The sequence below is a fragment of the Engraulis encrasicolus genome, chromosome 5 (genome assembly GCF_034702125.1).
Source record: "Engraulis encrasicolus isolate BLACKSEA-1 chromosome 5, IST_EnEncr_1.0, whole genome shotgun sequence".
Taxonomy (NCBI): Eukaryota; Metazoa; Chordata; class Actinopteri; order Clupeiformes; family Engraulidae; genus Engraulis; species Engraulis encrasicolus.
In genome coordinates, this window is record NC_085861.1 from 30443174 (window position 1) to 30459907 (window position 16734).

A 16734-nucleotide genomic window follows, 5' to 3' on the forward strand; every position below is an offset into this window, starting at 1 on the left:
ACTACTGGTGGTTTCATGCATTATGTCCTATGTTTTAGAGCAAACAAACATTTGTAAATAGATATTTAAGAAAACATGTTTTATTTTATTTTTCTCTTGGACAAAAAAGGAACATTTACAAAGTAACTTAACCAAGTAATGATAAACGATGTAATGTCATTTTGTAATGCCCTATATTAAAACAAAGACATTACTAACTGCTCTTCTGTTTAACTCACGATTCTTCGGGTATGGAGAGACAACAGCTCAGGAAACCCACAACACTTGCAACTAACCCCTTTTTCTTTTTTATACAATACATCACATGAGCACAGAGGCAGGAAACCTGCCGATATGTTTAGTTAGTTTGAGGTTTCCGAGGCTAACCAATGGCTCATAGTCACAAAGCCAAGCATCAGCAAGTGCAGGACAAAACAGATCGTGTCAGGTGTGTGGGGGGGATACTAAATATCCATAAACCAGGGTGGGCAAAGGGGGTTCAAAATCCAACGTCAAAAGCCTAGACCTCGTTGTCAGTAGACCTGTAGTGATCCTCGTCAATAGTGGAGAAAATGTGCCCCTCGTTGCTAAGGAAGTCGACCACTTGCCTGTGAACAGAGAGAGCGACAGAGAAAACGAATTAGGACATTTTGTACGACTTACTGACTACACCTGAGGTAGATAGCCAGCTAATAGGAAGCTACCCATATGGCATTTAGCACTTACTAAGATTAATGTCAAAGAACATTGTACATAGTAAATAATTATACCAAACTGACAGTTTAGTGAAGTTTATTTCACCCTGTTACAAATGGGTAAAACAAAAAAACTACAGTTAAGTCACTTTCCCATACGTCATTTAACTCCACAGCCATCTTGGCGGCACCTCAGAATGCATATCGATTAGGTTTCAGCAATAGTACAGGCTTATACTATGTCGATGCGGCGAGATGATTGGATGCGCAGCTCAGCAAACAATTGGCTTGTCGTCGGGTGAACGCCCCTTTAGGAGACCTTCGATTAGGAGGCCTTCAGGGCCTTGAGGTTGAGAAGAAATGGAGTCCCCTTAGCGCTGTAGATGGCGGTAGCGCACGTCTTGTGCATACACCACGAAAAGAAAAGAAGGAGGGACAACGCCCCCTTAGGAGACAGAATTTTGAGCATACTCCTTTGCATTGGATGGGCGGATTTTAACATATCTTTCTCTCTTAGACGATATTTGGGTGGGAGACGTTCAGACACACGCCATATTGGCATTACGAATTGCCCCCCTTCATTTCTATGGCTGCTTTCTGAAGTGTTTTGTCTCCTCCTATATAAAATGTCTCTGACTTCAAGTGTTATTTAAAAACAAAGGCTTGTGGCCTGCGTCTACATAAGCAGCAGCTTAAGTGGCTGCACATGAGACAAAACAGACGTGACTTATTTAAGACTGCAGGAAGCATCTCTCCGTGCTGCTAGGACAAGTCAGAGTCAGCAGTGTGGTCAGACGTGAGAACAGACCAATGATGAGAAAACACTAATGACATTTGTTTGTTGTTTGAGTGTGGGCCGCGGGATCAAGCTGGGAGAAGAAGTGTGTGTGAATTGAGAGTTCTTAGAGCTTGACACTTTCAGTAACTGATAACTGCTGTTGATGTAACATGGTCTACTCTAGATGTACTGTTGGCGTGTGTAAAGCGTTTCCTAATGTGAAGCGTTACTGTGCAAACACATTAAACGGGTCAACACAAGCAATTGAGCTTGTATAGATCAGGGTTCCCCAACCTTTTTGGCACCAGGGACCGGTTTGAGTCCCATTTTTCCCCCGCGGACCGGCAGTCGCGACTCGCGCATTTTAATAATAATAAAAATAATAATAATAATAATGTTGTTGTTGTTGTTGTTATTATTATTATTGGAATGTTTTGTCATTGTTATTATTAATAGGCCCAATATTAATAGTATTAATAGGGCCTAATAATAAGCTAATCCTTTTCCTTCACTCCATTCTATATAATGGCATTAAAAATGTGTAACTTGTGGAGCCAGTTCTTGGTCATGGGACTATGGTGCAAGGAACCACCCAAAACTACTACTAGCCAACTACTAGCCTACTTTTCATCATGCAGAATATGCGTTCTCTGGTCATGTTTATGTTCATTGAGGAACATTTTGCGCAGTGCATGGCTGGGTTATCTCCTGGTTAAGTGGCGATTCAAGGTCAACCGTTTCCATAGCAGTAGTCATCGTTTTATTTTTGAACAACAAATAGTTGCAAGATGTAATTTGATACCGCTAAAGTTTGCAGCTATTGCCCTCAAGTCACGTTTGTGTACTGCATTCCCAGTGTGTGATTCTACCGCGGCCAAGTGCCTGTAGCTTCCGGTGTCAAAAACCCAAACTTTAAAAAGATGGAAAAGGTTGCATGTCATCGCCTTGTTTTCTGCTAACGCTGACTTCCAGGAGCTTCCTCTGCTGCAACAACAAGACATGTCTCGCTACCTTCTATTTAACTCAATGCTCGCAACGCAATTGCGTTCGTAACACAGCATTGTTGTCACGAAACTGAAATAGCTGCAAATGATAGAAGTGGACTTCTAAAATAGCTCCCCAAAGTTTGCTTGGCAACGTTTAAAAGCCTTAATAAGAAAGAGCCCGAGACAATCGCGGACACTCCAAAACAGCTCTGGCATAGGCTATTTGACATTCAACTAGTGATTAGACGGCACCGCACGGAAAAGTTTGCTTGTTATTGGAAAATTTAATTCTTGTGTTCTTGTTTTGCTAATGCAATGTGGCGATACTAAAAGTTATATTTTAGATAGACTATGTTCCGCACTGCAGTGCATAACAAAAGGCATGTCTTGTGGCATTATTAATTTTTTTTTAAAAACTCATGTCGTGCGACCCGGTATCAAATAGTCCGCGGACCAGCACCGGTCCGCGACCCGGTGGTTGGGGACCGTTGGTATAGATGATCTGGTGACAAGAGTGATTCAGGCAACATGAGCGACAGTTTGTAGTTGAACTTGAGTGAATGTTATGGTAATGAGTTATGACTCGGTCCGGAATGTTGGAATAGATACATTTGGCTTGCAACCGTCCTACTTTGTCAGTTTTGTCGTTGCTACTCTGAAATAGTACAGCGATGGTGTCTGGGTTTCATGTTGCTTCTGGCAGGATCTGCGAATTCTAGTGTAGCATGGTGTGGCAAAGAGCACTGTTGCCATGTTGTAGTTCTTGTGAGAGGTCAAAACAAGCCTTTTTCCTCAAAACAAAATCACAGGGAGCTTGTATGATGTGCGTATATTCCTTCTCTTTTCTTCAAGCTTATGCTGCTTACCTGATGGTGGTGACGCTCATGCCGCTGAGTCTCTGCTTGAGTTCCTGGATGCTGATGCCTTGTGCGTCTGGGCAGCTCTTGATCAAACACAGCACCTGAACACACACAAGCGCAGAGGACAGGTAGGGGTTTATCATATGGCAAAAGCAAAAAGGGAACTCGACAGAAATAAGCATTCAAAATACAAACTAGTAATTCTTGAAAAGTTAGTTAGATAATAAAGGGAGGTAGGGTGCACTATTTTTTAAATATGTTTTTGGGGGGCTTTTCAAGCCTTTATTAGTTTTTACGAGATAGGACAGTGATGATAGTGACAGGAAGCGATTTGGGGGAGAGAGAGAGACATACGAGGATCAGCAGACAGAGGACCCGGCCGGAAACAAACCCGAGTCAGCCGCATAGTAGAAGAGTGCCCTACCGTTACCGCCACGGTAGGGCCATAGTGTGCACTATTCTGAGGAACTTTGTTCCTACCTGGTTCTGGTTGGCGCTGAGTCCGTTGGAGGCCATGTTGCTGGCACCCTGGTATCCCCCACCACCTCCGCTGTAGCTACCGCCACCCCCCATGCTGCTCATGCCCCCCATGTTGGAGGTGGGCATGGAGCCCATGCCCATTCCGCCGCCACCAGCCATCTGAGAGAAAACACATCAGATAGAGACAAAGGCAAAACTGAAGTAATGCTGACACTGAAGTTATACTGATGTAAAAATTATAATCGATTGAAAGGGAGGAGAAAAAAAACAAAAAAAACACAGTTGCAGATCTGTATCGCTTTTCACAGGGGTGTATTGGGGGTGGTATGTGGGGGTACGAAGTCCACCCACTTCTGAGGTTAGATTAAATAAAAAAATAAATAAAAAACATTCTGTCTGTGCTTGAATACAAAAAGCATGAAATGATCACACAGCAGTAGTGGATGAACCAAACAGATGAAAAAGGAGAAGAAATTACTTATTAATTGATGACGTCACAAATCGCATACCCCACACCTTAAGAGTCCCCACTACACGACTGGCTTGTCATGGTACTCAAAGACGCTTCATGATTGGGAGTGCTCTTACATGGTCTGTGTGCATGTTTTCATATCATCTGCAGTAAACGGTCACGGATGTATTTGTCACAAAATATTTTGTCCAACCCAAAAAGTATTGAGTAGCTTTGTGCTGTACGTAGTGGAACTGAGATCACACAAATGACACAGGTTTGCCTAGCTGCTAGCTTGCATGCACCACTTTAACGTGTTAGGACATATCTGACAGCCCAATGCCCCTTGACACGTCACACTATATCACAAGTTGGTGTGTGTGTGGGTGAGAGAGAGAGATATGTGAAGTGTTTGTTCTCACTGTGGCTTGTCAAGCTGTAGGTTTTCTTGAAAACACCTCCCTTATGTAGGTCGGCATGTAACCGGAGGAGGGGGGACAACATGTGGGCACTTGCGATCATAGTAATGTTTGAAGATGTTTTTGTTTAAAGATTGTTTAAGATTGAAGATTGTTTTTTTTAAACAATAGCTCATAATACTAGTGTGTATGTGTACTTGTGAATGTATGCGTGTGCGTATGAACATAAGTGTATGCGTGTGTGTGTGTGTGAGTGAACATAACTATAGAAATCTGTGCATGTGTGCGCGTGCGAATATTTAGAGTTACATTACATTACATTACATTACATTGCACTTAGCTGACGCTTTCAGTTATTCAAAGCGACTATTGGTTACAGCCCCTGGAGCAATGTGGGGTTAGGTGCCTTGCTCAAGGGCACTTCAGCCATGGATGGAGATATAGGGAGAGGTCAGGGGGGATTCGAACTTGCAACTCCTTGACTGGAAGACCAACTCTCTAACCACTAGGCCAAGGCCACGGCTGCCCAGAGTGTACTTAATTATCCACGGGTGAAACTTGTCTACGGATTCACCCACTGCATTACATACAGATCCAGCGTACAACATAACAAAAGAACATTAAAAAATGAATAAATAAATACATTTTGAACTGCCTGTCTGTCATTAAGCATTATGGCAGTTATAACTAAGGAGAATATGACTGTATGCAAACATGTGCAAGTGTGTGTGTGACGAGGGGTGTATGCATGTCCTTTGGTGTTACTGTGTGCATGCTCACCGTGGCCTGTGGTTTGCTGAGCACCATGTGAGCTTGCACCACCTCCAGCATGTGAGAGGTGATCTCATTCATGTCCTCCAGGGGCCGCACGCGGAACGCCACCAGGGATCGGTTGTTCTACACAAGACGACACCACAAACATGGCTTTAGATTCTCATCTGTCAAAGCAAAGGTAGTCAAGAAGAGGGAGGCACCAGAGTGGGATTGAAACTGAAGTGATCAGACAACACACAAATGCACTCTCACACACCAACTACTCAAGGAAGGAGTCAAGTTGTAAGCAACTGGACTCGATTAGCTGAAACACGAAACATTGCATTCCATCTTCACTCTTCAAAATCCAGCGGTTGGGGAGTGGGAATCAAAAACATTTCTAAAATACTGTCTGACGTAGTATTTGAAAGGGTTCGATAGAGCAACTCAACACAAAACAGGCAATAACTCGATGCTTGAAATAACGGAATGAAGCGAAGGAAGAAAGAAAAATCTGAAGAGTGCCGTCCTTGCTTCATTCCCTTACCTTGCACAGCATGTCTGTCATTAAGTATCCTTATGCCAGTTATAACAAAGTATATGTGGGATTCAGCACCCAGTTAAGAACGGTGTAAATTATTAGGCGATAATGCGAGCGCGTCTCCTCCACTTCACAAGCTTGAAATAACCAAATGCTTCGAAGACACCATTATGATCATGTCAATATAGCGTCTGGTCCCACAACTGATAACGGGCACCAAGGGTGAAAGTCAAACTACTTCCTCCCATCCTTTCCTGTTGCTTATGGCCCCTTACCTCCGTCGCCCTGCAATAGTTTCCCTGCTGTCAACCCAGGCAGAGACATCCTGATTGCAAATGAGAAACAACTTTTAAATTGGGTCATTGGACAATACTTGGATCATCAATCACTACACAAGCAACGGGAAAAGGACCAAAGGAACTAGATTGACTTCAACGTCATGTCCTGGGCTCTTTCAACAACCACCCATCGAGGGCCACGGGCTTGCACCCGTTCTTACCTGGAAGGAGCGTAGGTTGCCGGAGACTTTTACGTAGGTGCCTGGGGGGATAACTGTGCTGTCCACGCTGGGATCCTAAGAGAGGGCCAATAAAAGAAGAAAACATGTAGTGTACATCAAAACGGGTAACACCGCATTCACGACGAAAACGTACCAGACTCCTGCGCGAGTTGAAACGCGTCGGTGTGTGTAGCATAGATAAAGGGTACAAAGGATTTAATAGCACAGTTGCTCCTCCTGTATTTTGACACTTAAAATCCCGTTTTGTCTTTTATCTACCAATCTTTCAGTCAAAGACTTTCCACAAGGCACACCACACACGATTGATTCCCATGCTACAATATTTTCTTTAATAATAATAATAATAATAATAATAATAATAATAATAATAATAAAGAAATGCCATTGGACCACCAAGAGCCCAGCAGCACTTTCATTTACCTCAGTGTCCACCCACTGCTTCACATCCATGGGGGCAGCAGTCATGTCATCCACTATGTACTGGATATTGGTCATGGACTTGTCCATGCTTCTGATTAGCCCCACTATCGTGACCTAGGGTACAACATGATATACGAGTATAACTTGGTGAAAGGATTGTCAAATTTGCATGCATGCATCCATCCATCGGTTACGAAAACATTAACATTTATTCTGAGTTGAGACATTATTTCCATTATATGGCAATCAGAAAGTATTTGAACGTGCCATGCGTACTAATCCTCAAACACAGAGGAAATTTAATTTGCTTTTGGTGTATCCACACAAACACGCACATTTGAGAGCACACACTCACACACACATTCAAAGTTAGACTTGACCAATCATAAGTGTTCCATAAGTGCTAGCACCGTCAGAGGCAGAGCGTGTACAGGACCTAGTGAATGTTGTGTTTACCTGAGCAACCTCCACCTCTCCGACCCTGAAGACGTCTTCTGACTGCACAGCGTTCTTGATCTGGGAGACGGTGCAGGGGATGATGTGCTGTGCGCGCATCCTCTAAAAACCATGAAGAAAATAAAGCATACTTCTTCAGTAACCATTTACCTTTTCGAAGTTTGCTATACATAATAAAGGAGTAATTCGACGCGCTTCCGTTTTCTCATCTGATCCATCAACAGGAGATGGACAAAAGTTCTTGAAAATAAAAAGAAACAAGTCCGAGGCGGACAAAGAGGCATCTGCCTATGCACTGCACAAGAGGGAATTACAATTGAAAGAAAGTGTTTCAGACGGACGGACCGACATAGCATAGACATGCTAGGACGGACGCATGTAAAAAGCCAGAATAACAGATGCAATTATTTTAATTATATAATCAGGTGCGCAACATATTGCATCTGTATTGGTCTATTTTGTTTTCCCTTTTAGTTATGCTTGATATTTGTTAGAGACTTAAACCTGAGTTAAACCAACACCAAAGTGTAAAACCCAGTACCAAAACTTAAAAGAAATCTACTTCATCTGTAGCAGGAGAGGAGTGTAAAACTTTGATCCAACAAGTGAATTAGTACCATTGCCTATTGCTATTGTAACTTGCAGTACTGAATGAGGTGCAGATTAAGTGAACTAAAAAGAAAACAAAAATCTGATGAGCCTAATCTCACCCCTTTCTTTTCTCCTTGTGAGGCTGAGGGCGAGCCAAAGCCCCCTGGAGACTGTGTGTATCCTCCTCCACCCATGCTCTCGCCACCATATCCACCTAGGAGGAAGAAACAACACAGTCATTAATAGGAATGAAGTCAACCACAAACATTTTGGCGCAGTGAAGGTAGTGTCCCAACACAGATCAAAAAGCAATGGCAAACTCTATTACTATGCCTGAAAACAGAAAACGTTTCAAATTTGTAGCAAATGTGTTGCTCCTTGCTGCATCAAGAGATACTTTTGTATCAAGAGATGTTTTCTGACACAATGGCTGAGGCTAGCTACTGTAAACACGAGCCATGCTGTACGCCAAACCCAAACGTCATTCCACATAGTCTATGTACGAATCTGTTATGGACAACTTTGCAGATATTACATAAGGATAAGGGTATGCTGACCATGACAATTATGGCAGAAATATATTCACACGTTGGTCTGCGAAGATAGAACTAGCTCAGTTTGAGGCATCTTTTTTACTGAGGTACCGAAGTGAGGTAGGTTTTAATGACACTATCCTGTTTGGTTTTTGCAAAATAGGTCACTCATCCACTACCAACACTGGCCAGCTTACTTTCCACAAAATCATAACAACCATATTCATTTGCGCCACATTGCGCAGTTAGCTGTCTACCTCCGTAGCCAAGTTCCCTACAACAAACGCAAGGGGTAATGTCACCGCTCTAACGTTGGAGATGATCGAACAGATGTACTTTAAACCTTTCAAACTGTTTGATGCTCAAAACAACACAGCATATTAATAAAATCAACACGCTTGAGGACGAAAGGCCTCCTTGGCTAACTTTGTCCAACATTACTAAAGTTCGCTTGCTAGGTTGCTTCAGTTGAAATGCGTTGCACTTACATTGTACATAGAGTAACATGAAACCGTGAAATACTCACCGTGGTTGTACATTTTATAGCAGTCTCAAAATATACACGAAGACAGACTGAATCACTCCTAAATCCCCCTCTGCACCAGACAGATATCTTGGTATGCAATTGTTACAGTTCCGCGCGCTACAGCACCCTGGCGCATGCGTTTTGCCGCGAAATGTACCGCTCTTTGCGTTGTATGTATTTCCGCTTCTTTATCCAATCAGAGATGGGCTTTTTTAACCAACCAGTGACGCGCATGGTACCCTCATGGATATCACATTGGTTGTTGTCCTTTACTTTCAAACTCACTAACCACAAGCATTTTGTGAATCCCCAGCTCCTACAGTTATGATTTCATAAACGTAGACAAGTAGGGTTAAATATCTACTGAATCAAGGTAAAGTTCTTTTTTTTAACAACCCACGTGACACCATATGGACTATTATTATTTTGGGGCAACTCTAAAGGACACTGTAGTGCTGTATGCTTTGCAGTTTACATGTATGAAATGAACATACATTTAATGCTACTATGTGTAATACAATTCACAATACACAGCTTGCATAGCACTTGCATAGATCTGAAGTCGCAAAAAGAAGATATTGGAGCGTGAGGTTCTATTAATAGGCTACTTTATGTCAGCCTGAACATTCTGCCTGGAACGGCTACTGTAACTTTGTTTCCCGTCAGAAACCGCCAGTCAAGGAAGGGAAGAGATGATCTTTGGAGGAGCATAGTCGAGTTCTTATCTCTTGTGTTTATGGTTATTTGTAACACAGTGTGTGATAACTCGACATATATACTCTGTTGCCTCAGATCTGAGTTTGCATTGTACCAACGATGAACCTTACGGCTCCCGTGTGGACGTGTTTGATCTGGATTGTCTTTGTCCTGATCAGCGGTGGAGATGCATTGACCGGTAAGAGGAACTACTATTGCCTTCAATAACTGATATGTTACCGTCTATAGTCATTTCAATCATATTACTAATGCATCACACACACACACACACACACACACACACACACACACACACACACACACACACACACACACACACACACACCACTTAGAGTAGAGTAGGTCTACACGGATATCCAGTTTGTCACGATTTTTGAAGAAGTTGTCAATTGCCACAGTGTGTGACAGAACAAGAAAGCCTAAATCCTATTTTGTTTCACATCAAGAATTTAAGACATTTGTCATCATTGTGCTTTTGCCTTAACAATAAAACTAATCAACATAAACAGTTTTTTTTTAAAGTCAAAAGTGTTAACCTCTACCTTTGAAGTAGTTTCTGGAGTACTGATCACGCACAGGCAGTTTCTTTCAGGAGTGTCAAAGTGTCCAGAAAAATCTCATTTTTCTTTCTTCTTCACATTCAGGTAGTTTCTGGCACGTCTCAGACCTCCACTGGGACCCCTCGTACAAGCTGGGCGATGACCCCACGGCGGTGTGTGCCTCCAGTGGCAGCCGTCCCGCTCAGGGGGCCGGGAGGTTCGGGGACTACCTCTGCGACTCCCCCTGGGACCTCATCAACTCCTCCATGTTTGCCATGAAGAGCATATTACCGGACCCAGATTTCATTCTTTGGACCGGGTATGTTAACTGTACATGTGATCTCAGAATAGAGCGGCCCCTGGGGGGAAAGAGCTATAGAGATTGAAAAGTGTGTGTACATGGCAAGGGTTGAATTTTGCACAAGCCAACAGTCAAGTGGTAGTTCAATAGCCTACACTGTATGTTCCTGTGTATGTGGTCTCAGAACAACCAAGGAAGAACAGAGCTATAGAGGCTGACTTATGTACGTGTCAAGCCTTGAAATTAGCAGAAGTCAGCAGTGGTGGTAAAATATGTTTTTGTGCTGTGTATGTGGTTTCTTAGAGGCCATGGGAGAACAGAGAGATACACGTTGAATAGTACATATGTGTGTCAAAGGTTAAATTTGGCACAAGGCAACATTCAAATGATACGCAGAAGTTGTTAGTTATTAATCATTGCTGATAAAGTAGAGTTCATTTTCACCTCTGGTTACACACTGAGCTATGGATAAGTACAGTATATCTATGCAGGCATGGTAGCTATTAAAGCATTATGATTAACACATCATCACCCTAATGTGTTTACAGCAGTGTGCCCCTGTTGAACTGATATTAAATGCCTTGGTAACACTTTATAATAATGTTCCTTAGTAAAGACTCAGTAAATAATTAACTAATGATGAATAAAACATTAACAAATGTTTGTATTATTAACTAAGTTTTATTAATGCTTTATAAAATATCTACAAATGATATATTCAAGATTTTACACACCTTATAACAGACTATTTTATTCATTTACAAGAAACTTGTAAATGTTTGATAAATATGAAATATTAACATAACATTTCCTAGTGATTTACAAGCATTTGTTTACATTTCCTAATCATTTACAAACATTTGTTAATGTTTTGTTCATCAATAGTTAATTATTTATTAAGTCTTTATAATGTTTTTTTGCATCCATTATTCTAAAGTGTTACCAATGCCTTTTATTTGTGCTTAGGGATGATACGCCACACGTGCCCGATGCGGACCTGGGAGAGGAGAAAGTGGTGTCCATTATGGCCAACTTGACTGATCTAATCAACATTGTCTTCCCAAGTAAATCATTATGCCATTCAAAACTACTTATGTTTTGTTTTCGTGGTGATTACATTATGATGACGTGTTTCTACATAGCAAACAATGTTAGGTCATTATTGTTTTCCCTTCAGACAAAATAATCTTCCTAAATAAATTATACAATTAAATCTCGGATTAAAAAAAAAAAAAAAAAAAAAACACAGATTACTGATGTACTAATTGTTGTACTGATACTCTTAAGAGCACAAATAAATGTATTTGGTGTAAATAAAAAATGTAAGCAATATTCCTTTCCCCCTCTTTAGACACCAAGGTGTACCCTGCTATTGGAAACCATGACTACCACCCTAAGAGCCAGCTGCCAGCAGGCGAGAATTATATCTACAACCAGACAGCAGAGATGTGGAAACAGTGGCTGGAACCAGACTCCTACACCCTCTTCAGAACAGGTATGGCAACATGGGAAAACTATTGACTACCGGTAGACAGGGGGCAGATAGGGCCGATATACTGAGATGAGATCGAACCAGGTTACATAAACACCACGGATATGAATAGCCCAAGAACAGCGTTCTTATCGCTCCTACGACTGACTTCTGGAAACATGTGCATCCTGAAGAAGACTGCCGAGATAACAGCCTGCCTTATCATACGTAGATGAAGATCATGTGTTTTGTGTTGTTTATATTTGGCTCGAAACATACCAATGCAGTAATGTTTTATTGGCAAGCAAATAAGTCAGTTGAAGTTGATAGGAGAATGTCTTGACCTCCATAAATGGTTACAGTTACAGTTGGAACTCCAGAGAAGTTATGTACAATGCACACCCTGAGAGAAGTAAGAAACCAGTATTCTCAGAAACAGATGGCCTAGAGAAGGGTAAATAGCATGTGTGCACACACTTTTTCCACATATGGCCACAAACACACACACAAACAAAAACAGAAATTTGAAAGATTTCATTAGAAATACTGTGCCCTGTGCTATCCCATCAGTCTTCTCACTGCAGTTGAATTACTTATTACCCAATGTCTGTAGTCACTGCTCTGTACTTAAGCACATGTGATCTAATACGAATGTAAAGTTTAACTTGAGTTCCCCCTCTTTCCTGTTCTTTTATGTCCTCTCCAGGTGGCTACTATACAGAGAAGCTCCTGAATCGTCCAGGATACAGAATCATGGTGCTCAACACCAACCTGTATTACGTCATGAACAAAGCCACGGAGAGCATGACCGATCCAGCTGACCAGTTCGCCTGGATGGATGAAATATTAACCGATGCAGCAAATCAAAAAGAGAAGGTCGGTATATCTGCAGAGTTCCCCTTAGTGCTGCCTACTTCCGTGTGTGTCTCTAACATGGGGTCAGATGTCAGAAGTAAAAGTAAAAGTAGAAGTGGTGTCACCAACGTTGTGCCCGCGGGCGCCAGGTAGCCCTCCAAGAGCTTCTGAGGTGCCCACCAAGGATGTTAATAAACAGTCACGACGGCTAGATTTTAGTCACAGTTGAGGTTTTTCTTCATTTAAACATGAGATTATTTCTTTATAACCTGTAAAGAATACTTCTTTATAACCTATCAGCAAATAATCATTCAATCATAGTGTGATTTCTTGAAGAATGTCAAGACGTAGAGGTTTTCGAACAAACAAGTAGCCCGCGGGTAGCCATCACTAGCCCTCGGGTAGCCCTTGGTAGCCCTCCGATGCAAAAAGGTTGGGGACCCCCGTAAGGACAACCGCAGTACATGCTATTACATAGTTGTTATTACTCCAGTCATCCCATTGTACCTAATGAGGTAGGTAATGAGGACTATGTTGTTTTAAAACAAACCCTTCCCACCAGCTCAGAATTAGCTGATCATAATACAGAGTAGAGTGATGTATAACATCTGTAGGTAAGGGTTTATTACTCCCACTTTTACTTCTCTTGTCTACTCCTACTCCTACAACATTACTACTATTTTATTTTTATTTAACCTTTATTTAACCAGGAAAATAAACCCGTTGAGATTAAAAATCTCTTTTACAAGGGTGTGCTGGCCAAGTGACGGCACAAGTTACACAAATACATTTCCAGTTGCATTAAAATACAAATCAAATGACACAATTAAAATCAATTAAAACAGTTACAGGCAAGTGAATCAGTCTCCAGTGATCTCATCTTGGAGTTAAAATCGCTCAATGGAATCAAATGTGTTAACTTCAAGTCCTTTTGCAAGTTGTTCCATGAGGCAGGTGCAGAAAACATAAAGACCCTTTTCCCCTGCTCTGTACAAAAGCAAGGGACAGAAAGTAACAAATAGCCTTTGGAGCGCATACCATACCATTCAATGTTCCTCACTGAGATTAGGCTGCAGAAGTAAGATAGCAGAAGTCTAAGTATTGCTTTGTATATAAATACTACTACTGCTGTTGAGAAACATGATAACTGACTGACTGGATTGTGTGATCTGTCTGCTGTGTTGCAGGTGTACATCGTAGCACACATTCCTCCAGGGTACTTTGAGAAGAAGCGAGGCTACATGTGGTTCCGTCCAAACTTCAACCTGCGCTACCTGGAGCTGACCAGGAAGCACCACGCGGTCATCATGGGCCAGTTCTTTGGCCACCATCACACGGACTGCTTCCGCATGGTGTACAACGCCGAAGGTATACGTCGCCAACACTTTTCAACCAAACAAAAACAATCAAATTAATCCTTTCTGCAATTGGTTGCCATTACAAGTATTGTCATCTCTTACATCAGGGGTGGAGAACCTTTGTCATTCGAGAGGTCACTTTATATTTTGTAAGGTCCTTCAAGGGCCGTACTATGAACACAAACCAGGATTTCCCTCAGCACTTTAGGCTTGAAGGTGGACACCTTTACAACAGACCCCCACCGGCCTTAGGTTCCCCACTCATGTCTTACACAGAGGAACAGTAATGGGCTACCTGGTATTAGAAAAATGCTATCCTGTGCTGTGTAGTTATCCGCTCGCTAGAGCTGTTTGTTTTTTCTGTTTTCTGAAACTGAAAGTCCCACAGGTAGAACTAGGAATATTCTGATATTGCGTTGTAACTTCTGAATCCAGTTTGCCTTTGGTATGGGTATGGGTATGTTACAGCCATGTGGTTTCCCCCAAAATCTTCTAGTAGAGCAGTCAAGGTCGTACTTTTCCGGGATCCATATGACCTTTAGGAGACTTAAAGTTGAGAATAAATGGAGTTCCCTTAGCACTATTGGATGGTAGGCCACATCTTATGCAAGCTGCCATCAAGCACCACAGAAAGAGAAGAAGTAGGAAGGGACAATGCCCCCTTAGGAGACCGAACTTGAACACATTCCATTGCTTTGGGTATCTTTCTCTTATAAGAGGTTTGTTTTCCCTTTGGCAGGTTCTCCTGTAAGTACCCTGTTCCTGACCCCAGGGGTGACTCCGTGGAAGACCACTCTGCCAGGAGTGGTGGATGGTGCCAACAACCCTGGCATCCGCATCTTTGAATACGACACAGACTCGCTCCAGATCCAGGTAAGGCAGCATGGACTACTTGCCTAGACCCAAGAGCCATTGTTTTGTACAGTTCATTACATGTTAAAGAAACATCAGGTATTTTTTCAACTCGTCAGCACAGTATGAACATTTGTAAAACCAGTAGTTCTTCAAATTTAAACATGGTGAAAGACACATGTAAACTAACTTTGGCGCCCGTCATGCACACATTACGTGTTCCCGTACTTTGAAAGAAAGACAATTCCATTTATGAACTATACAGTATAGGGGCTTTGAATAATAAAATACATTAGCAGCCGATGTAATTCCTTTTGATATCCCTAGTTTTTATTTAGGATGTGATTTCGGTTTCATACGCTGTTAATTACATGCCCACTCCACAGCAGCTGATGATGATGATGATGATGATGATGATGATTTCCAAATGTATTTGTCATCAATCTCCTTAGGACATGGTGACGTATTATCTAAACTTGACCTATGCCAACATGGCTCGGGCGCGGTGGGAGAAAGAGTACCGCCTGACGGAGACGTTCCGCGTTCCCGACGGCTCTCCAGCGTCCATGCACCGCATCCTGGTGCGCATGGAACAGGAGTCGTGCGTCCTGCAGAAGTACTATGAGCTGAACTCCGTCAGCTATGACCTGTCTACGTGTGACGCGGACTGCCGTCTCGACCACGTCTGTAGCACCAGGGAGATCGACCAGGCAGCGTATGAGGAGTGTGTGAGTGGGGTGGCAGCAGTGGTGCCAACTAGTGGCCTGGCAGTGACATTGCTTTCAGCTTTGGCAGCCGTGTTCAACACTGCTTGGCTCAGGTTATAACGCTAGGTTATAACGATACAGTTCTGTTCAAGGTCATGTCTTTTCAACGCATTGTAAAATTACACTTGAAATAATGCATTATGTATATTTTGTTCAACTATGCTGATAATGTTGATAATGCCAAACAATATTACTTTTAAAATCTGTATTTCAAGAGAGTTGAAGAAAAAGTTGCCTGCACAACACAACTCTTTGAAACTAATTATGTACATTTTAAGTGTTTGTTTTTAGTTTAAGTTCATACAGTGTCTGATTTGTAAAGTTATAGGTGCATCATTGTTTCTGAATTTGATAAGCCATATGCCAGCTCATACAGGGTTTACTGTAAGTAATCTGTAAATATTGCTATGATATGATAATGGCAATCCCACTTGGCGAAAGGACGCTGTGGTGGTAAATACCTTTAAAGGAAGATAATGATTCAGGCATGTCATGTCTGAACTTTATGTCTCGTGGCATGCTGTGTGTACCAAACATTTACTACACAAATGTATTGTGCAGCAGCGTTCACTTGTTGTGAAACAAGTGTGACCTTTGATTTAAATGCCCTATAAAGAACTTATCCGTCCATTGACCTCGTTTGCCAAGCAACTTTAAATGTTTTCTCCTAAAATTGTACAAACAAAAACTGCCCAAGAGGAGACTATTGAGTCTGTTCTTGTATCACATCATTTGTGCGTTTGAGCAAAAAACCTGAAGCACAGCCAGTGATGTGCTTGATTGTTGGACAAAGCAATCTGATAACCATATCCGATAAACATTTCAGAACAATAAAAATATATTGCTTTATTGAGTCTGTTTTACCAAGTGTCCATTTAATACAGGT

The 16734-nt window shown here is 41.9% G+C and overlaps 2 protein-coding genes across 2 annotated transcripts; one reads left to right on the plus strand and one right to left on the minus strand.

Moving 5' to 3' along the window:
- Positions 1-60: 60 nt before the first annotated feature.
- rpa2 (replication protein A2) lies at positions 61-9061 on the minus strand. The gene is made up of 9 exons (XM_063198138.1): positions 8989-9061; positions 8049-8143; positions 7339-7440; positions 6883-6996; positions 6442-6516; positions 5429-5545; positions 3779-3937; positions 3305-3399; positions 61-587 (listed from the first exon to the last, which is right to left on the minus strand). The coding sequence occupies exons 1-9, from the start codon at positions 8999-9001 to the stop codon at positions 500-502; spliced, it is 858 nt and encodes a 285-aa protein (XP_063054208.1). The 5' UTR covers positions 9002-9061; the 3' UTR covers positions 61-499.
- Positions 9062-9277: 216 nt separating this feature from the next.
- Positions 9278-16565, plus strand: smpdl3b (sphingomyelin phosphodiesterase acid like 3B). Its single transcript, XM_063199083.1, has 9 exons — positions 9278-9361; positions 9781-9883; positions 10350-10563; positions 11512-11609; positions 11897-12040; positions 12723-12892; positions 14059-14239; positions 14969-15102; positions 15534-16565. The coding sequence occupies exons 2-9, from the start codon at positions 9805-9807 to the stop codon at positions 15906-15908; spliced, it is 1395 nt and encodes a 464-aa protein (XP_063055153.1). The 5' UTR covers positions 9278-9361; positions 9781-9804; the 3' UTR covers positions 15909-16565.
- Positions 16566-16734: the final 169 nt, after the last annotated feature.